The 22,543-nt window shown below is 40.9% G+C and overlaps 1 protein-coding gene across 4 annotated transcripts in view; it reads right to left on the minus strand.

The window, feature by feature from the left end:
• The window catches only part of Slc44a1 (solute carrier family 44 member 1), a 168,823-nt gene that overhangs the window by 42,744 nt on the left and 103,536 nt on the right, over positions 1 to 22,543 (minus strand). For 2 of the 4 annotated variants that reach the window (XM_048420509.3, XM_085677155.2), the window contains exons 13-15: positions 17,641 to 17,778; positions 10,194 to 10,430; positions 5,690 to 8,124 (exon numbers count right to left, since the gene is read on the minus strand). In XM_048420509.3, the coding sequence (XP_048276466.3) occupies positions 7,834 to 8,124; positions 10,194 to 10,430; positions 17,641 to 17,778 (666 nt within the window). In that variant the 3' untranslated portion in view covers positions 5,690 to 7,833. Of the gene's footprint in view, positions 1 to 3,422; positions 8,125 to 10,193; positions 10,431 to 17,640; positions 17,779 to 22,543 lie in introns of those variants that run through there. The other 2 variants (XM_048420510.3, XM_048420511.3) reach the window with 2 other exon arrangements.

A 22,543-nucleotide genomic window follows, 5' to 3' on the forward strand; every position in this document is an offset into this window, starting at 1 on the left:
CCTGGATAGTTGCGTCACACCTAAGGTGAGCTGTGGCAGCAATGGACTCTTAAGGCCTCCTCAAAGCAGGAAAGGAGTGGACATGGAAAATGGAGGCAGGACCCACCATCAGAGTGGTCTAACCCTGCTCTCTACTGCACGGGAAACCTAAAGACAGTCAACAACTGGTGCATGTGTATTCACGTGCGTGCTGGGTGGAGGGGGTGGTGTTAAACTCTGGAGTTCTACTCCCAGCACCAGCCCCTTAAACTAGTCACTCAACTTTTTTTTTTTAAATTAAGTACCCATTCTCCTTCAGTGAACTCATTGTCATTGTCTTCATCTGTTTTTCTTTGTGTTGACAGATGCATTTTAAAGACGGGTCTATACTGGTCACAGTAGGCCACAGAAGGCTGTATCTGAGTACATGAAAAGAGCTGTGCTATGTGTAGATGTGTGTAGATGGATAAGGACAAGGATTCTCTTTTCATCTGTTTTAGGGTGCACCCGACTCCACTTGAAATAATTTGGTTCATGGCCAGAAATTCCCCCAGGACATATTCCACCTCATACTTCCAAGGTAGAGCGAGATCGTGGTGGTGTAATGATCCAGCGTCACCCACTCAGACCAGTGTGGTTTCTATTTGCAACCTGGAACTGGGCAGAGATAATTAGCATCATCCCCATGGGCAGGTAGTAGGTGGTCTAAGGACGTGGAGGAATGTTTGAGAAATGCAGAGAGGTACATTTGGGAGGCAGTTCACAGCTTCCACAAGTGCAAAGGGACCATATGGTCATCCAAACTGGATTCAGAATTTCAAATACTAAATTTGGATACCAGCACATGAAGAGAAAAACATCTGGAACATGGATAAATGAATCAATGTTTTCATAATCACCTGGATCTTGATTAAATTATGAATAAATGCCTGACTTTTTCTGAGCTTTCTGGTCTGGAAAAGAAATCATTTAGGTTGTAAACTGAGTATAAAAACTGAAGATCTGTGTAATATTTGGGTCCCTAACAATTTCTTATCTTTTGAATAAATTCACGCCCCCCTAAAAAAATACCCAAACTCAAATCCTGTATTTGTAATTTATAAAGGAAGCAATTGTTCATGCAAGAAAATCTATCGTTGGTCTATTGTTATGCATATAAAGAAATCAAAATGGAGAGGAAGAAAGAATACTTCTACGGAAAAGGTGTTCCACAGAGAGACACAAGTTTAAAAGTTCTGCATTGAGGCTTTCTATATAAAAGATATTTTCAAAGTTTTAAATTTTGAATTGAAATTATCCTCTTAAAATATGGGATAAAGATTTGGCTCAAATTTATAAAATTCCAATGGGAAAAGCGTGTTTTCTCAAACTTTTCACTATAGATAATATATTGAATTTTCATTTTGTTTTCAAGCTTGTTAACTTTAGACTTTTTTTTTCTTGACATACTCAAAGATCCTGCTTTTTCAGAAACTAGGCCATATGCCACTAAATGAAGACAAGTTAATTCTGCAAGCAGCCACTGTATATGAACGATGCCTACTTTTCAAAAGGGCTAACACGAACTCCGTAATATACACAGCTACATGAATATGCATTTAAAGCAAAAAGCATTCTGCGCTATGAATATAGAACACAAATCTATGCTTCGTGCATTTACTTCGGATCTCATAATTCTCTAATATATATTCACGGACCACATCTTAACTGTAGCAAGCCCTTCTATCTGTCAGACGGAAGGCATGAAAGGAATACTGAGATTAACAGCATCAGGGGCATTGATAAGCCTCCAGGCTTCTGGCTGTGTGTTTGTCTTCCAAGCGGCCACCGGAAAGCGGTGAGCTGACTAATTGATATTTTAGGGGAGAAGGGTGGTGCTGGGCCTTGTGACAACTGTCTTGTCTCTTGTCTCTGAACTATACCCCCTCCAGCATAGAACTTACTTATGAAAAGTAAGATGAAAGCTCATAGAACCTTTAGAAGGAAACCTCTCAGAAATTACACTAGGGTTATTGGAGACCCCAAGTCAAATGAGAAGTCAAAAATAAAATAAAATGTTCAAGTCACCATAGCCAATAGCTCCGGTTTTGGAGCTGATTTCACAATGCTGCTCTGATGATAGTACAGGGACCTCCTGAAGGCGCACTCAGGACAAATGACTCTGCACAGTATATCTGAGGCCCGGAGGTGGAGCGGGGTGGTGGCACCACCTGGCTGGCAGATACCTGGAGCGCGAATCTCCTGTACTATTCGGAGGAGGGAGAGGTATTTATGAGTCACACTTAAAGCAGCCCAGGACCAGGATAATGTAGTCTATGCCTGACCAGGGTGGAATCTTCAGAATGTGTCAGAAGGCAGACATGGTCCGTGGTATTGAGCAGAGGTTATATAATTAGAAGTTTAATGCCTTTCACTGAAAGAAGAAGGAAATAAGAAAGGAAGGAAAAACTAAGAGTAAAAGAACAACTCTATCAAAGAAAACATACTTCAAGCATAATTTTTAAATACACTCAATAAGTACCTCCATTAGGGAAGACTGAGAACCAAGGCAGCTAAGCTACTTAAATGGCATGGAGTTAGAACTTTTATCATCTGTAGGCGAGGATGAAAATTTTAATCCTAAACATTAACCACTGCATTAAATGGTTTCAAGGAACAACCCGTGTTGAGCTCTGCTCATCCATGCAGGGATTATACAATCTCAGTGCCCTTGCTAAGTGTTAATGGTTTATTATTATTGCACTAGTAAGCCTCTTGTTGAAGATGGGGGCTCATGGATTCACACGGAAATAAATTGAACCTTTTTCCTTCCACATTACAGTGATAGGACAACTCATTCTGGAGGCAGGAGTCCAGCAGGCCTAAATCACGCACCAGGCTCTTAAATGTCTGGTGGCAGAGATCATGTGGCACCGAGGACACCATTACCATTTTTAAAAGGAGACCCCCAAGTCTAATTCCAGAGACAGGACTCCAAAGTGTGGTGTTGAGAAACCATCACAGAAAAAGGAGGAAGTCACAGTACAGAACAAAATGGTTTATAAAGTTAGTCAGGTGTCCAGATTGCACAGATAATTTTTGCTCTTGGTCTATTCTTCTCACTTGGGCAGAAGATGGAAGCGGTGAGCACAAGGCAGTAAGGCAGCCCATAGCTAGGAGAATGACTTGCAGATGAATGGAAGAGGCAGCGGGGATACCCAAGCAGAACACTTACATATTACTAAAAAGCCTCTGCCAGGCTTTCTAAAATCAATCAAAGAATGGAGCTCAGGGCAGAGTGATATTCCATACATCAAATATCTCTCTGTGTGCATCTGTGTAATAGATATGCATATTTGCATATAACTATATGGCACACACATGTACTCAGGGGAAAACAGCCTGGAAATTAATTGAACTCAAATGACATGGTTACACATAGATCATAGTTTCTAAACACAATGTTAGTAAAACAAAATTTATTTGTAAAACAGGACCTGTTATATAAAATGGCACACAATCAAGTTATACAAAAATACAAATTTTTCTTTCTGATTACAGTTCTAGTTGCAAATGATAATTAGAAAGCATTCCTGGTGGTTCCCAGTAGCTGGAATCGCGAGCACATGGGACAGGGGCAGCGAGAGTCCATGATGCAGGAACGTCCAAGTGAGCAGAACCTGATTCCCAAGTTCAAGTTCGTCATCACGTCACTTTGGAGGGACACCTCCTAAAATGGCTAGCTCCTGGAATGTCTTCTGCTGTGAGACCCATCTTCCAGGCTTCTGCCCATTCTAACTTTAGTTCTCAATGTGTCTAAATGGCCGAAATCTGGGTGGCTGTGAGCCACACGGTACTCTAATTTTTTTCTCTCTCTCACCTAGTAGGACAGTTGTTAGGTTACATAATTAAATTCCATTTCAAATGATATAAAAGTACAGCGACACTATTTGGCAACACTAGATGTTAGATGTTAATTTCTGGCAAATGGTTATTTCACAAGCGCTATGCTCTCAACACTGGTTTCCCGGATCCTGCTTAGAAATGAACTCTTAACTGTGTGTGTGTGTGTGTGTGGTTTGTTGTCATTTTAATCCAGACTCTTATTGCAAATACTCTGAAGGTTCAGAAATATTCATGAGCTTTGAAAAGAAACCAAGGCATTTAGCAAAATTTAGCCTAGCTAGATTAAAGAACACCAGTACTTAGAAAAGAAAATACAATTTACCTTTTGCAGCAATTTAAAGGTCCAACTCTTTGAAAGGAAGCACATTAGCAAACAGCTGCTTAGTGAGCCCTCGGGACATCGTATGCAATTCCATAACACCAGTCTAATTCACTGTCTAGTTCTGACAGGCAAAGCTTTCTTTCAAAAGATTCTCCTTCCACGGAATGATAAATGCTGAGGCTTTTTTTTTTTTTTTTTTACAGAGCCTGTATTTAGTGCAATAAGTTTAAAAAATCTGCTCTGAAATATTTACTTTACATTAACAAAAATAGCTTTTTTTAAAAAAATTGTAACAAAAAGGAGTTATCGCATAAACAGATCATGAATTATTCTTAGCAAATTACACTTTTTTTCTTAAAGCATTCACCATTACAATAAGCAGAACAATGGAATATTAGCCATTCATATCTGGTAAGCTTTAGGAAAGGAAAAAAAAAAAACCCAGCGAAACAAAATACCCCAGATGTATCCCCAAACATAAAGAACATTCACACTTGAGGATTAATACTAACCAATTCTTCAGTTACACATTGTAGAACTCTGGATACTCAACGGATGACCAAGGAGTGGAGCACCTGCCAGTGTGTTCAGATTTTATAGCGAGCATTTGAATAGATGGCCGTTTAACCCTAAGCTCCTGACTTGCCTCTGAAACAAAAGCAAAGCACTGGAATTCTCAATGCTTCATGCTTCGTGTTTCTCTCTCTTTTATGCCTTCTAGAACTACCTAAGCTGAAAATCAATACACAGAAACTAAAGGCTGAACTTGCTGGGTGCCCCAGCTTCCTTTAAAATCAGGCCCACAAATGTGTGGTGGATGCTACTAAAACGTCAGAAAAGAAAAAGACGAAATACAAGAAAAAAGTTTGCATAATAAAGATTATCTACCCCTTTCTTTCTCTATTGTCCTACTTTCTTCTATAGAAGCATTAGGGTAAACTACAAATACCTGAGGAGTTGGTTACTTTTGAATGTCGGCTGACAAAATGCATGAGCTACTATGAAATTTCCCAAAACGGGCCCACTCGGATGCTTCTGAAAGTAAAATGACACGGCTTGTTGGATTAGGGGACACAGACTGAGCGCACACGCCTAGCCTGACGCGCTAGGACTTACGCATCAGTGAAAGAAGATTCTGATTTTTAACGTACACCAGGGGCAATCACCCCTGCAAGAACTTACACAAGAATTTGGTACAATAATTTTACCTAGGTCAAGTAACTAAAGTTAAAATTTCCTCTAGTTATTAAAAATGTTAATCAGATATGAATCTAACATTTCCATTAAGACAATTACAATTGAAAACATTAAACGACGGAAGTTGCCTTGTAAAAGCCACCCGTATGAAAGGAGTACATGTTTGACAAAAATAAGCATAAAAAAGGTATTAAATCCCTGTTCCTTTTCTCTGATTTTGGCTGATTATGTGTGTGTGTGTATATACATATACATATATATACACACATACATATACATATATACACACACCCACACACACAAATACATAGTTATGTGTATATATTGTTTTGGAATGTCAATGGGGGTCCATAACCGCCGGCTACGTTCAAGCAGAACTTGCTCCCGAAGCCTAGAAAACAAAGTCATACAGAGTATAATCTTAGAAAATTACCATTGAAAGGAGATATGAACGATGCTATTAGCATACACACATGGTCACAACAGCAAGAGGGCAAAATAAGTTGAGATTCCGCTCTTGAATCTAGAATGCTGGAATACTGCAGGCCATACTTCCTTCAGGGTCACCAGAGACACGCACAGCCTACTCCTCCACTACTGCAGCTCACACCCCCAGAGAGCTTGGGTTGCCCCTCTGAAATCTTATCCTTGAACGGCAGCAGACAGGCAGATCTCCAAAGCATTACATTCAGCAAACTCTTCTAATTGGAGAGAGACCTCAAGAATCTTAAAACGTTTTTTAAACTAGTGGGGCTCTCTTAAATAGTTCAAGAAGGAAAGTGGCAGCTTCTTATTTAGTTCAACAATCCCCTATTAAGCGGACAATCTGAAAACCTCATTTTTAAAAATATTTGTACAGGATAAAAAAAGTCTAAATGAAAACAGCTCATATGGAGGGAGACAGGCGGCAGTGGATGTTGCTATACATATTACAAAACAGACATGATGCTCTCTCATGGAGAGCTTTTGCCTGAAGAGTACCGCAGAAAATGAGAACACGCGGTTCACGTCCAGTGGTGAAGGTCTCAGGTGATGCCTCACGACACAAAGGCTGGGGGACAGTAGGCGTCAACTCTGATCATGTTTACGGGGCACGAGGGGAAATGTTTAATGGCATGCTTAAGAAAGGTGGCTGGCCTCTTACATTCCCCACTATTCTGGGGGTGAGGGGGTCTTCTTTACTTACAGTGAGAGACATTCTCGGAGGTCAAAGGCTGTAGTGCCCAACACACCAGAAGGACAATGCACACAAAAGATGTGTTTGGGGACAAAGGTTGTAGAAAAAGCTATGAACCAATGAACAACATAAAGTGAAGGCAAAACTCAAATGAAGATCTTAATACATTTCTTGGGGTGCCGGTCACAGCCAAAAACTGGAAATACGATTGAGAGAAGGGCCATGGGTTCTAAAAGAACACTAAGTAACTCAGGCAATTCTCTTAGGATTAGTGTATATAAATTAGGGTTTCCGGTAGGGAAGGGATACTTGTGTCCTGGTCTACCACAATTTATCTTCTACTTACTAACAGTCATGATGAAAATACATTCCAAGGCCATGGCCAAATTGACTGGTCTTCAACTTTTAAGTATTTCTGCCTTTCTTAAAATGCTTATTAGTGAAGATCGATTTAATGGAAGCTTCAACTTCTACAAAGGAGGTAGAGGCAAGCTAGGATCTTTACAGTTTTTAAAATGTATGTATGCAAGTATGTATGTGTGTATATGTATGTGCACATACACACACACACTCACGCCCCTTTAAAGTTTTAGGTTTGGATTCTTTATTTCCTAAACAATGAGGACATCCAGGCAGTATAAGTGACATTCCTCATGTCACTGCTGGGTAGGCAGCATGGTTCTAGTTAGACCAGTATAGATTTGAGACGTGTTATTACACTACAGGAGAATATCTACAAGAGAAACAACACGGGGGTACTCAGCTGATCGTCGCTCTACCTAAGTATTAGTCATCTTTCTGTCTAAATCTATTGTCATCTGTGACTGACGGGAGAAACGGATTACTTTTACAGCTAAGGTGTGAGAAGAGCAGGCTGTCTTACCAAGATGGAATGTGGCTATTGATGGAAATCTCCTTGTTTGCAGGCGAAAGGAACTCAAAACCAAACCAAATAAACAAACAAACAGAAACAACAACGGCAAAGAAAGTGCATTCTGAGCAACAGAAGAAAAAGTCTGCAAAGAGGTAAGACAGCAATGTAAACAGAACATACCGTTTTTTTTAAAAAAGGAGGAACATGAACTTTAGCGAGCTGAAAGGAACTTCCGTGGTCACCTTCTACAATGATGGAAATGAACTGCTGCTCCAAGCATGCCCCTCAGTGTCCAGTGGGAAGACAACTAAACACTGACAGCCAGAAAACAGGAGGACCAGTTCTGACTGGAGCAAGCCATCACCCCTGGCCCTGAGCCTGGCAGAGGCGCTGTTCCTTTCAGCTCACTTTGACAGATGGTGGTCTCAGCTGGGACACGAGCTCTGCCATCCACGTGATGGGTAAGCAGACAAACAGAAAAAGCAGCATGTCCTGCGTGATACAGGTAACAAACGCGTCTCCAGAGGACGTGCAGTCAGTGAGGACAGAGAGAGAGAGGTAGTGAAAGTGGAACTCGTGGAGGGCGGCCACCTCCTCAGTGCCACCTACCATGGGCTTTAGCTCTCTGGCATCCGCGACGCCTCCCTTACCAGCTTCTTTCATTGCCTTCCTACTGTTTTCCACAAATTCCTGCAAGACATGGACCACACGGCATTAGTGGGGGATCTTTTCAGATTTCCGTCAGCAGGTGAATTTTAATGACGCAACCTTACTGTGGTAAACAATACTTGAGTGAACAAGTAAATTACTGAACTTGTCAGGATGGATTGCAATTCACAGATGTAAAATCTCCTCTGTATTCCCATTCTGACATCCTCACTATGGCTCCAAAAGATAATGTTGGTTTTAATCAACAGTTTTAGGAGTGTGCTTTTCCCCACACTAAGAATATCTCTTTAGTTTTGTTTTCCACATGAAGATAAAATGAACCAAAAATAGTTTGCTTCAAAAGCTTCTGGTTTGTAATTATATATATGACAGGGATTCACTATGCAGCCCTGACAGCCTGCCACTCGCTCTATGGCCCAGGCTGGCTTTAAACTCACAGCGATTCTCCTGCACTGCCTAGGATTATAGATGTGCACCCCCACACCCCACTCACCAGTCTCTACTTATGACAAAGACCTAGAAGTAGTTCTAGTAAGCACAAAATACCTTAAAAAACAGCACCCCTACACCCTGGAAACCAAGCCACAGGTCAGCCACTTTCAAAGTCTCTCTCTAGCCTTACCATTCCCTCCTTATCATCTGTATCCTGCGATTGCCGGCTCTAGCTATTACTCTGTAAAGCAGAGCCATGGAAGCATCAAGCATAACTTATGATCAGAAGAGGCTAGAGTAGGTGCATCCCCAGGGGGCTGTGCTGCCCTATCATAGCCTGTAGAGTACTCTTCCCCAGTACCCTCAGCATTCCTACAGAAGAAAACCAAGGGGGAAACTATTTTCGTCAGAGCATGGCGGGTCCCGCCTCCAATCCCAACACCAAGGAGATGGAGGCGGAAAAAGCACAAGTTCAAGGTGAGCATGACTACACAAAGAGTTATTAACAGCAATGCCCCTTGAACTGCTCTAGTCACAGGAGATCGAAATGCAGACACAACTCCACAGAAAGCAACCAGACAGAATTCACTGAGGACGTAGGAAAGCACCCAACATTTAGTTCACGATGCTCTCAGTCAGGGACTATCAGTATCAAACAGCGCAGTTCAATCACCTTCAATTTTTCCACTACTGAGCTTAAAAAAAAAAAAATCTCTTTTATTCACACATCTACTTCGGATTCAACTGGATACCCCACACTACAACAAAACAGCTCACTGTTTCAATGTACCATATTCAGTCTTAAGTATCTTCAGTTTGATACCATTTAGCAACGATAAAGCTGAATTTACAGCAATTTTAAAATATTTTAATTTTTAAAAAAATCTTATGTGCATGGGTAAGTGCCTGTACATATGTGCACCATGTGTGTGCAGGGCCCAAGGAAGCCAGAAGAGGGTGTGGGATCCCCTGGAGTTGAAGTGACAAAGTTCTGCAGGAGCCACTTGAGTGTGGGGAGCCGACACCTGGTCCTCTGCCTGAGCCGCACATGCTCATAACCGCTCTCCAGTCCCTGAGAGCCTTTTAATATTGCTTTCCCAATTCAACTGAATTTCTAACACAGACAAACTTCAGGGGCTGCCTAGATACATCTGGCTACGGTGTGCTTATGAAGAGTCAGTACAAAAAACTTGACAGTTATAGGCTGCTCCCTGTATTCATTAGGATGCCTTTAACCTGGCCTGTGGGTTTAACCATGGTCGGTGGTAATAGCCTTGGATAAGTGGTTGCTGGAGAAAGGCAATCAGCATCCGAAAACAAGGGCTTTGTTTTTAAGAACTACTTCAGGAAGGACACTGGGATCAGTGGCTAGAAGACATGTTTTAAAAGTCCATTCTGTGTAGTGCAGAGAGGGGCAGACAGGATGGAAGAGTGAGTGCTTAGAGCTATTGAGAGTACCCTTCAGCAGGTGGATCCAAAATGGTCTCTTCCGTTACAGGAAGACCTACCTCAATTTTTCCAGGACAAACTTGACTTGTGATTAAGCCCTACAATGTTAGTACTGAGTTCTTTGTGGGAATTCACCACACTGTGTTTTGAAAACACTGTTCCCACGTTTATCCCTCAAGTCGTGGAGAGCACTTCAGGCAGGCACTTACCATCAGCACTTTATCCATATAGAATTCCCGGCCAGGGCTCCCGTCATTATATTTTGTATCAATGGCAAAACACAAGAACAATACATCCACTACCATTTCGTAAATGGACAGGAAGCAATGAGCGACTAGGAAAGCAAAGAGGCAGACGATGATCAGAGGCAGCACCCATACTGTGTAATCTTGCTGGTAGTTGAGCAGCATAATCCCAGCCAAGCCCGTGCTGCAGACTATCAGCACCTGGAGTGGAGAGAGCAGAGACCACGGTTAATACCCCACGGCCGCCAGTCAGTCATGCGTCTTCATCGCTGCAGACTTAAAAAGAGCTCTTCATCAGTGATGGGTGCACACGGCTGTCCCACCTCAAATTAAAACATACATACTGCCTATAACTACACAGAAAGTCACTCACGGGCATCACATAAATTTAAGAACACACATTAGACGATTCATGCTTACATTAAAGGTAACCTAGTTTTCCAAATGTCGTATGGTTCATGAAAAACCTCACCCACTCAGAATCTGGTAATAAATTTTAAGATAAACGCGTGAATATTTTTAAAAAGTTGGGTTACATGTATAAAATTGTTGATGCTGGCATTGGTATATGGCTTTTAAAAAGTATGCGTACACATATGAATCATATTATATACAAAAACAATAAAAAACCTTTCATTGCAATCTGGAGTAACATTATAAATATTTGGCAAATACTTCCTTAATTGTATAATTTCATCTTCTGAGTGATTCAGAACTTATTTAGCCATTTTCCTACTGTTAGGAATTTATATTGTTTTCAGATATAGATGATACCGCAACCATCAACTCTATTCTTCAAAGTTGTCCTCTGTTTCATATTTGATTTCATGTGGAATATAAGGTAAGTATAATGTAATTTTCCATGAAGCTTAGGTTTGGGACTATGTGTGAAGCAAAAGTTGCCCAGTGTATCCACATGCATGCTAAAACTGAAAGAAAAATCGGTTTGGTCATTGTGAAGAACCATCGAAAGCTTCCTTGTCCCATGTATTTCATAGCTCTTTTTAAGGCGTTTTACTTCAGCTTACCAATAATGTTACAAATACTTAATGCTAAACATTATCAACCCCATTTCTCAGACTGGGGACACCGTCGAGAATATCAGCCAACCTGTCCAAGGCCACAGAGTAAGGAAAAATCTCCATTCAAACAATGCCACATGATGCCAACCCCAGGACTCAACCCAGCAAGAATCCGGTACTAACATTCTGTATCTGAGATCCCAGGATTCTTCACAGGTGGAAACCCAGCAAGTGTCTGACACTAACATTCTGAATCTTAGACACATTCTTCTCTGGCACGTGGTTTAGCTTAGCACTAGGCTTCAGATGAAAAACAAACAATAAAGTGCTCTAGATCCACTTCTTATCCAGTGCTGAGAACAGGCAGTATCTTGAAGCATCCTTAATATCAATAACAAAGCATCTCTCCTTCACCTACTCAGTAACTCTGAGTTATAATGCATGTGAAGCACAGACTCATCTATAAACCAGTCATTTCTAGATGCTTCCATGGAGCAAGGCTAGATCTGCCAGAGTTTTGGGAGACCCCACTATTTTTATGGCCACAGACTACCTCTTATAGTGGCCTCTTTTCAGGGTGACCTCCATATGTGGTCAACTATATTCCTTCCTTTACTCATGTGATTCACGTTTTGAATGAGTTATTTCAATACGATCTTCAAATTCTATACATTCTATGGGAAAGCTGGGCTTCATTGTGCTCTTGCTATCCTCCTAAAGCTAAACCATATTTGAAAAGATGAAGTCAATTCTAGGAAAAGTGTGGCTCAAAGTAGATATTAAGACAAAGAGGTTACGATGGAAAGCTACATCATACGAGAAATAACTCTAAGAACAAGTGACAGCTCCTCTCAAGAGACAAATGTAGTAATTAGGTCAAAATATAACTAAAGAAGATCACATTTTTTTTAAAAAAAAATATTTTAATGGCAAGCTTAAGGAAGAAAGACAACATTAAAAACATGTACTCGCATGTAAGACCACTCAGAAAGGTACAGTGAATGGATGGATCATGTATGTATTCAAACACAGAAGACTTAATAGTTCTTAAACTGGGGAGAAGTGGGGAATGGAGGTTCCTGGGCTCTACTGACTGAGTCAAAGATAAAGCGCAGAGACACACATCTTAACAGTTTCCCAGGTACTGATGAAGGACTCAGCCTCCATCTCAGGAAGCCGTGCCTAAGTGCTGAGTACAGTCATGGCACACTTTAGAGAATATTCAACGTCCATTAAATGTCTCACACACTTAAAATTTCTTTTATAAAACATCACTCAAAATACTTGTTAGTAAAATATGTAACATATCATTCGTAAATGAAGGTAAATGCAAGACTTAGGTGGTAGATTGTCTGTATAGCACATAAAAGGCTCTAGGTTCAATTCCCGGGACAAATAAACAAATAACAGAGTGTGCTACAACTTTTAAAAATCTATTTATTTTTTGATTGAACTTCTACCCCAGAGGATAAGATATCTGAAGACAGGGAGAGAAATTCAAGCACTGGGTAAGAATGTGTGACATCAGTCGTGAAGAATGCCAGTTTTAGAGTCGGAAAGATGCAAATGTGAATGACAGCTAATGCTTGGCTTTTGTGCCCTAAGTAAGTCCGCTTAACCTTTGAAAGAGCCATAACAGAACACACATTCCAAGACAGCAAAATCTGAATTCTGAAAACATCTGATGGAATGCCTGCCCAGTGTTCCTCCCTTGCCCCACTCCTCACCCCAAATTCAACTCTGTACTTATCATGCCTTTTTCCTGGGAAACTATATTTTGAGAGAGTTCTGTTTGCCAATAAAATAGTATTTATAGTAAAACATCTCCTTAAATGACCTGTCAGCTACAAGATAATACCAATGTAAGAAAGGTATTACAGGACAAAGGGAAAGTAATTTCACACAGGAGAAATAAAAACACATTTTGTTGATGGGACATAGCTTTATTGGGGCAAATAGCTAGCTTTTTGTGACAAAACTTTCAACTTATAGCTTATAAGTCTCTATTATTGTTAGGACACTATTTGCCAATGATCACAGGCTACGAGTCTAATAACTAGGAAAGCTATTGCCTCTGCCAAATGTAACTCACCATTATGTAGTCAACACTGGGGCTCTACAGAAACAGGACCAGTGATGCTGTATTTTTGTTTCTTTTAAAACTTTTGGAATGAATTTTAAATTTGAGGAAATGATACAAACAAGTACAAGAAATAACTCAGAATGAGTCCATGCCGCCTTTACCAGCTCAGAGGTATCATCTTTTGTTACTGCAGGTAGTGCACAAGGCACATGGATGCTGACACAGTCCAGACAAGGAGCACGCCCACCATCACTCATCCTTCACTTGGCCAGCCCAGAGCTATCTTCACTAGCCCCGCTGCCATCTTTAACCAGATGACCACAAATTCAGTGCATTGTGGAAATCTCTAATTTCACAATGTTGCCCATCAACAACTTACCAGTGAAAGTATACAGTACTAATCTTTTGAGATTAGATTTTTTCCCATTCAGGACAATTTCTTCAAGTTTTATTCAAATTACTGTATTATCAATAGTTTGTCCCTGGGATCATTTTTCATAATGTTTACAGTGACCTAGCTAAGCTACTCTCCTCAGAAACCATTTCTATACGATGGCAACTGTTTAATAAAATTCTTTTTAAAGGATCTCTGATTAGAAAAGTATATATATATATATATATATGAAATTAAAGTTACCATATATTAATAAATGAAGATATCATTAATAAATGAAGAGATATAGTTTGTGTGTGGTGTAGAGAACAGAATCTTCTACTACTTAGCTGCTCTCTCAGCTCAGAATTATATTTTCAAAAAAGAAAAACAAGGAATATTATCTTACTGTGTTAGAAACATATTTTTCTTCATTTTAAAAAAAATCATTGGAGTTAATTTTTAAAATGTACATTTACCTTATAGTTTTTTTGTTTGTTTGTTTTTCAAGACAGGGTTTCTTTATGTAACAGCCCTGGCTGTCCGTGAACTCACTCTGTTGGCCAGACTGGCCTCGAACTCGCCAAGATCCACCTGCCTCTCGAGTGCTGGAACTAAAGGTGCGTGCCACCGTCACTTGCCTTATTATACTGTTTTAAAAGTAACTTTCAATGTTATAATGTTATTATTAAAGATTTTATTTTAATTTTATGGGTATGCATGTTTGTAAACATGTATTTATGTGTACCACGTATGTGCCTGTGCCCACAGAGACCAGAAGAGAGTCTCCCTGGAACTGGAGTTAACAGATGTTTGTGAAACACTGGGGGATTCTGGGAACTGAACCAGGGTCCTGTGCAAGAGTAGTAAATGCTCTTAACCCCGAAGCTATCTCCAGCCTCCACTTATTTTACTATTAAAATTTTAATTTAGTAAATCACATTAAGAACTCTAATCAATTCCACTTCTGGGTGTCTAGGACTGAATTAAGTCAGCAATAATTAACATGGGAGAATTTACGCAAGAAATTTCATTGTAATATAACTTAACTAGTTTAACTGGTTTTTTGTTTTTTTGTTTTTTTTTTTTTAAAAAAAAAAGCTCACCAGAGAAGTGGTCAAGAAATGATACAAATGTATAACCACATTTAGAAAATTTTTACTAAACTTGAAATGCTTATAGTCTCAAGTGGAAAGAAGGAGAGTGATTTCTCCTTTCCCTACCACCTAAGCTGGGTTAGCACACAGACAGCGCCCAGGATGTCGAGCACATCACAGGCAAACAGTCTGTACCCGTGGAGTGAATAAAGGATATGACAAATCCAAAGAAAACCTTTCAGGCCGATTACTAGCATGTTAGAAGCAAAACTCACAAAGCCATTTCTCTACTACTTGGCATTACACTGTTTACAAAGGGTTCCTATTATAAATAAAGATACATTTATTTTGTATTTATAACTGTTTTCAGGGGTCTTTGTAATAATGATTATATACGGTCAGATCAGACAAGTCAGAATATCAAGTCCTGCGTTGCCAAATACTAGTCCTCAAATGTGGCCAGGTAATGACTTCTCTACACTTTAGTTCCGCCTGCTACAAAATATAATGATAGCAGCAACAGGTCACCTTCCATGGGATGATCTGGACCTCCAGGCAGTAGAAGTCCTCCGCATCCATCCGCCATTCCCCTGTGCTCTCCCCGCCCCCGCCCCCCGTGTGTATCTGTTCATTCTATTTCAACTACAGGGGTAAGTTATAAATTTGTAAATAAAAATAGTACAAATAAAACAAAGAATCTAAGCCCTTGCTGAATCACCATGTGTCGCGTTCAGTTCACGCTGTAAAGCCCTGTTCTTGGCCCTTAAGGACCACTGATACACTTCACCTTTACTGTAAAAATGCCCTCTCCTATAAAAACATGCCACAAGCAAATCTGTGACGATGTAAACTTAATTACAGATATTCAAAGTAATTATCCTTAACTGTTTTCAGATGACAGCTCCCTATGAAGCTGCACACTTCAAGCTGTACAGAGCTATGCTTCCACTAGACCACACCACTTTTTTTCCTTTTCAAAACCCAGTGTTTAAAAATGGTGTTTAATGGGACAGCGATCATCGTTGCCCATGAGTAGATGGAGACCATCATGTCAAGATAGGGAAGGTGTTGGAGACTATGAGCAGAAAGAACGGAAACAACAGGTCATAGGCTGTGACGGCTCCACTGCAGAAACACAAAGCTGTGACTTCACTGGCGGGTCAAAGGCACCATGAGGAACATTCTAGAGATGCTGGGTCTCTATAATCCTTTCCTTGTTTTCCAGTTTCCTAAGCAGCTTCTGGTGCAATGAAATCTAAGTACAATGCTATTTATGATTTAGGAGATTTTGGTGGCACAGAATAAACTCTTTTCTCAGCTCTAAAGAAAGTAGGTCTTGTTCCCCAACAGCTCTATTTTAAAAGGATTTTTATATAATAACATCTAACAGTCACCCAAAACTGCTAGCATTCACCAAAAACTAACAATGTATCAAGCACTGTCCTAGATACCCTGCATGTATTAACCAGTTTAAGCCTCACCACACTAAAAATATGTCCCTATTCTTATCCCAACTGTACCAACAGTCACACAACCAGTAGCAGGCAGCAGCACGATTGAAATCCAGGAAGCTAGACTCCAGACTCCAAGTGCAATCCTGCCCCTGCCTTAGCGACTTTTCTGTTGTTATGACCCAGAGCAACACAGAAAGGAAAGCATTCACTTCATCTTGTACTTCAGGTGACAGTCCGTCACTGAAGGAAAGCAGGGACTAAAGTCATCGAGGGTGATGCCTCTGGTGATTCGCTCAGCCTACTTTCTTATACAACACAGGACCACCTACCCAGGGACTGGGCCTTCCCACATCAATCACTAATGAAGAAAATGCTTCCAAAGACTTACCCAGAGACCAAGCTTATGTAGGCATTTTCTCAATTACGATTCCCTCTCCACAGATAGGTCTATGTTTGTGATAAGTTGACAAGAAGCAGTCAAGACAAGTCTCATCACTACAAAGACTGTTTCCTAATTCTTTTTGTATGTGTGGTTTTGGGGATTGAGGCTGTAGCTCTGCATAGGCTGGCAGGTATTTAACCAGCTATATCCCTCCCGATTCCTTCTTAAAAACAAAAACAAATATCACACACCTTTAATCCCAGCAGACACAGGTGGGTGGGTCTCTGTGAGATCAAAGTCAGTCTGACCTACAAAGTGAGTTTCTGACAGCCAAGACTACACAACAGAGAGAACACCCCATCTCTCAAGCTATGTAGTTACCTGTATGTATATAGATATGTGTATATAGATCTATCTATATGTATATATATGTACCTACGGATATAGACAGACATGGTTTCTATAGATATATACACATCTCTACATATGCATCTATGTATGTAGAGAGAGACAGTGAAAATTGTGCACATGTATCATCATGGGGAGGGAACGTCCATGCCATGACATACATATGGAGGTTAGAAGACAAGAATGTGGAACCTTTACATTGCTGCTGGATCTAGGGGTCGAACTCAAGTTGTCAGACTTATGCAGCAGGTGCCTTTACCCACAGAGCTACCTCATCATCTCTCCTAATTTGTTATAGTTTACAATCTATACAGAGAAATAGGCTGGTAATTCAGCCTTGCCGTACCAGTGCTCCTGGTAACTGAGAAGAACAGAGCTTAATTCATAAATTTATTATGAAGATTAAATGAACATAATACATATGAAGTAAATTAAGAAGTATCTAACGCATATTCAAGGTGTTATAAATGTTTGCCACATAGCAAATGGCTTCCAGCTTTGTGCTAGGCTAGGTAGATTTTAATTAAAGAACAAAACTTCATACATTGACTCAAGACATCCCGTTTGTCTCAGACAATGCAGCTGGTCTTACCTTGCCTAGGAATAACATGAAGTCCCCCACTGTGTTGATGGCAGCCACTCGCAAAGCATTCTCCACCAAAATGACAAAGGCATCCTTTGCTGAGGTGCAGAAGTTCGTGCTATTGATAGCCGTGGCTGTGTATGCATTCTAGACAAAAGGGAAAGACTTTTATTGTCACCAGAAACACACTTTGGAAAGACACAAACCATGCACACTGTTTGCAATGCAGCTTCTGAAGAGACTTCAGTCAAGCACACAGCTTTCATGAGACGTAAAGACTGGGCACAGAACATGGGGTATAGATGGACAGATGGATGAATGGATGGATGGATGGACAGATGGGTGGATGGAAACTGCTATGGTCAAAGGAGCCCCTTTCCAGTCCTCTTAGTTTAGCCCTGTAAAAACACTTACACACATACACACACACACACACACACACACACACACACACACACACACACACACACACACAGTCTGACACCCATGAACTTCCTGTCTTTCGGAAACTACACATAATTTAAACTTTCCTGGATGTCTCGAATTGTGACTGGAAGATCAGGCTGCACTGCTAATCATTTTTTTGTTGGCTGAAAAAAGCAGAGCGTTCCAGAGCTGAGGAAATAGAAGTGTAACTGAACAGGTCACTGCCTGTGGTGTCAGTGGGGAGTCACAGCCCTCTGAGCAACTCTGCACGACTGTGAGAGAAAGATTGTCATCACAAAAACTGGATAATTTACTCCCTGAATATGCTTATTTCAAAAGCTAAAAGATACAGCATATCTTTAAATCACAATATTATTTTTCTATTAGCATTCATTCATTCATTCAATCATTCAATCATTCACGTCTTGCTTCCTTACACCGCCATCTGCCCACATGTCTTATCAGTTAGAAGACAGCAGCACCAAAGAATCAACCACTGAACTGCAGTGCTCCACATGGTTTTTCTATCTTCTATGAAAACTCCTTTTGAAACATTCTGCAAAATGCCCGAGTGAAGTAAAAATAAACCATCCTTTGAACTTGTGTTAAAGTCACTGTATTGGAAAACTATGGGAAGCAACTGTTCCAGCCAGACCTGCTCTCAGAGAACACAGAACGGTTCCCAGTGCTCACTGGCTCCCTAAGCACTCATAAGAATACCCATCTAGCCATTTATTCCAGAGCAGAGACAGTCAAGCCACCACCTGAGGGCTCTGGCCATGCCTGGCCTGCTGGCAGTGTTCAAAAACAAGGTTTTATAGGACAATGTACTAATAAAATTTGGCAGAAATGAGCACTTATGACTAAGACCACATGGCCCTTAAGACCCAGATATTTTCTGGTTTTTTCCAGAAAAAGAAACTGTCTAGTCTCTGTTCTTCAGTACTGCTGAGAGTCCATGCTTAGCTAGGTACAGGTTACAGGACCCCTTTCCTTATCCTTTTAGAAACAAAAGCCTAAAGTGCTCATTTCAAGTTTTTACAGCTTTTGATGTTTTAGCATAATATTTTGTTATAATTCTTTTTTTTTTTTTTAACTTCCTACCTAGGTGCCGTGAACCAAACCTAGAGCACAAATGGGCCAAGCAGTGATCTAATAAGCTATGGCCCCAGATCTTCACAAATCTCTTATTGATCTATTTATTTCGTTGTTGAGATAAACATTCTTGTTGTGTGGACTGATCTCAAACTTGCTATAGGGCCAAGAATGGCCTTGAATTTCAAATCCCCCTGCCGCTACCTCCACAGTGCTTGGATTATAGCCTGGCCAATTTTTCAACGCAATAATTTACCAGAAGAGGTCTTCAGTGATCTGGGATGTAAGGCCCTTGAAAAGAAAAGTCTTACTTCCTTATCTGTTTTATTTTTCCAGTGCTTGTACTTGTTAGGTGAATGCTCGACCACTGACCCACACCTTCAGCCCTAATCTTCTTTACTATAAGATATGATAAAGAGACTATGAACCAGTTATTAACAATGCATTTCCAGGAGAAAATACCCTCCCACACCAACACATTCTTCCAGAGGACCCAGGTTCGGTTCCCAGCACCCAGTGGTGAGTTACAGCTTCACAACTGTCCATTAAACCCAGCAGCAGAGGATCTGGTACCCTCTTCTGGCCTCTGCAGGCACGAAGCTTACATATATGCAGGCAAAGCATTCATACACATAAAATGGAACAAAAAAACTTAATAAAAATGCATCCCGGTTTAAAAATCATTATAATGTCCAAAAATTAAGAAAAGTAGGCAACTTCTAATTAATTAATCATCTTTTTATTTTTTTTAAACAGAGTTTTACTGTATATCTCAAGTTGGCCTATAACACACTCAGTATCTTGAACTTTTTATCACCCTGCCTCAGCCTCTCAAGTGCTAGGATTACAGGCGGAACCACGGTTCCTAGATAGAAAATCCTATTTAAGCCAATTAGGTTCATAGGAACAAGTCAGGTTCAACTGTGATGTACCCCCTTTCCAGCTCCACCAGGAGTCCCCTTGAGTCAGGAGGTTTCATGTACCAATCCCCCCTCCTCTGTTAACACTGTTATAGCGGCCTCCAGCAAGGATCCAAGCCTTGCTAACTAAACGAAAAATGCTTCTGAGTTCATCTGAGAATCCATTATTTGCTATAGTCTATAGTTTGAAACAAGGAAATGTGAGCTGTTAGAATATTTTCTATAAAAATATATTTTGCACTCTTTAAGTACACACACACACACACACATACGTGCACACGCACACACACACACAAAATACATGTACTATTAGTGGTAGTATGAGATATGAAAAGGACCAGGCAAAGTAAGGCTTAAAAACTCCTTCCACCTGGAGGACAAGCAATGTGCTACAACGTTTCAGTCTCAATTTTCTCACTTCTAAAGCCCAGGAAATACCGCCTATTTAGATTTGTACTGGGGAATTGCTAATGTAAAAGAATACCAAGTATGTTGGGCACGTGTGTGTTGTGGTACACAAAAAATGTCCTGCTCCCTGAAAAAAAGCTGTATGATACTAAGAGCTCACCAGCCAGCACACTATGTTAAACAGTTAGTCCCACACGCTGCCGGAGTAGAGTGAGACCAGCAAGGTCCCAAGCCCAAAGGTAAACATGTTCTGCCAGGAACAATCTCTGCACTACATGTGAATCAGACAGACTAGATGTGCCGTCACCTTCATGTCACAGCCAACACTGGAGAACAAGAAGTAGTTCATAGGTGGCTGTTTGTACAATTCCACTCTATCAATAATAAATGGCGTACCAATGCTGCTCTGCAAACCTTCTAGAGCAGCAGCAAACCATGGCCCAGGGATAACGGACACCACGGCCCTAAGAACGCTTTGCTAGCCTCTGAGAAGACAGCAAGGTCTCTGCCTTCAAGCAGCGGTCAGTCTACAGGTTAAGATAAAGAAGGGCAGAGTCACTTCCTTGGTGTTCTCACAGAGGCCTGGCTCGTTGCTATAGAAGCTCAGCAGAGGACTGGACGATGAGAAGAAGCTTACCAATGATGTCCAGGCAGAACCATCGAGGGCCAGCTGAGTGCTAGCAGGGAGCCATTCCAGAACAACCCAGACACTGAATACTCAAAGGGTTCTGGGGCAGGCGCTAAGAACCAAGACCAGAGAGACAGTCCTAGCACATCTCCCTGAGGACAAGCTACTTCCGTTAAGAATAAAAGTCAAGGACAATGACTTTTAGTATGTCTATCAATTGGTCTCAGGCCAAATTTTAAAGGTCTTTATTCAGGTTGTTCTGGGTGTTACTATTTTTAAATGAGTTTCTAAACACTTCTATGTCCATGGATAATAATATGACCTGTAAAAATATCTTGAATATACTCTTAGTGAATATAATGAAGCATTATGCCTACTTTCTTGTGTTAGCTAGAGAGCTCAATAAAGGAAAGCCCAGGTATGCTCACTGCCATTGCTACGGAACTACCACCTTCTGGCTAACAGGCAATGTTAGAGGCAAACGAAGGAAAAGTCAATCACTTAGAGGTGAATAGTAAGAAAGTCAATTTCGCTTTGACCTGTTGGATGAGGGTATCGACACATTACAATTGATTTTCCGGGAATGGAAAAATGAAGAGGAAAAAAAAGATGGGAGGAGCTGGCAAGATGGCTTAGAGGCCAAATGTGCTTGCAAGGCAGGCCTGCCAACCTGAGTCTGATCCTTAGAAGCCAGCTAAAGGTAGAAGGAGAGAATCGGCTCCATAAAATTGTCCTCTGACCTCCACATGTGCATGACGACGACGTGGACACACACATACACACACACACACACACAAATACTAATAAACAACAACAACAAAAATTAAATGGTAAGAGACCTCTATAGCAAGTCCTACTTGTTTAGCTGTAGAAGGGCAGAGGGAGTCCTAACCTGCTTCCCTAACTGTTTACTTCTTCAGTCAACCTTAGAAGCTATACCTCCTGGGTTTGGGCGATGACTCCATCGGTAAAATGCTTGCCATGCATGAGGACTTGAGTTCGATCCTTAGAATCAGGTAAAAATTTGGGCACAGTGGCATGCACCTTCCCAGAACTGGGGAGACAGGAGACTCTCTAAGGCTTGCTGGCCAGCCAGCATAACTGAATCAGCAAGCTGCAGGTTCAGTGAGAGACGCTGTCTCAAAACACAGGTAGCCAGTGATGGAGGAGAACAGCAGACACTGACCTCAAGGCTCCACACATGTGAATGCACAGGGAGACATGGACACATACACACACACACACAGACAGAAAAGAGGAGGACACCAGATACCAGCCTCATGGCTCCACATATGTGAACGCACAGAGACATGGACACATGCACACACAGAGACAGATAAGAAATAGAACTTCCTCTGGTAATGTTCCTCAGGCCCATATTGTAGCGCTGTAACCGTTTGACCAAAACAAAAGAACAAAACAAACTATCTCTATC

Source organism: Myodes glareolus, chromosome 16 (genome assembly GCF_982192425.1).
Source record: "Myodes glareolus chromosome 16, mMyoGla1.1, whole genome shotgun sequence".
Taxonomy (NCBI): domain Eukaryota; kingdom Metazoa; phylum Chordata; class Mammalia; order Rodentia; family Cricetidae; genus Myodes; species Myodes glareolus.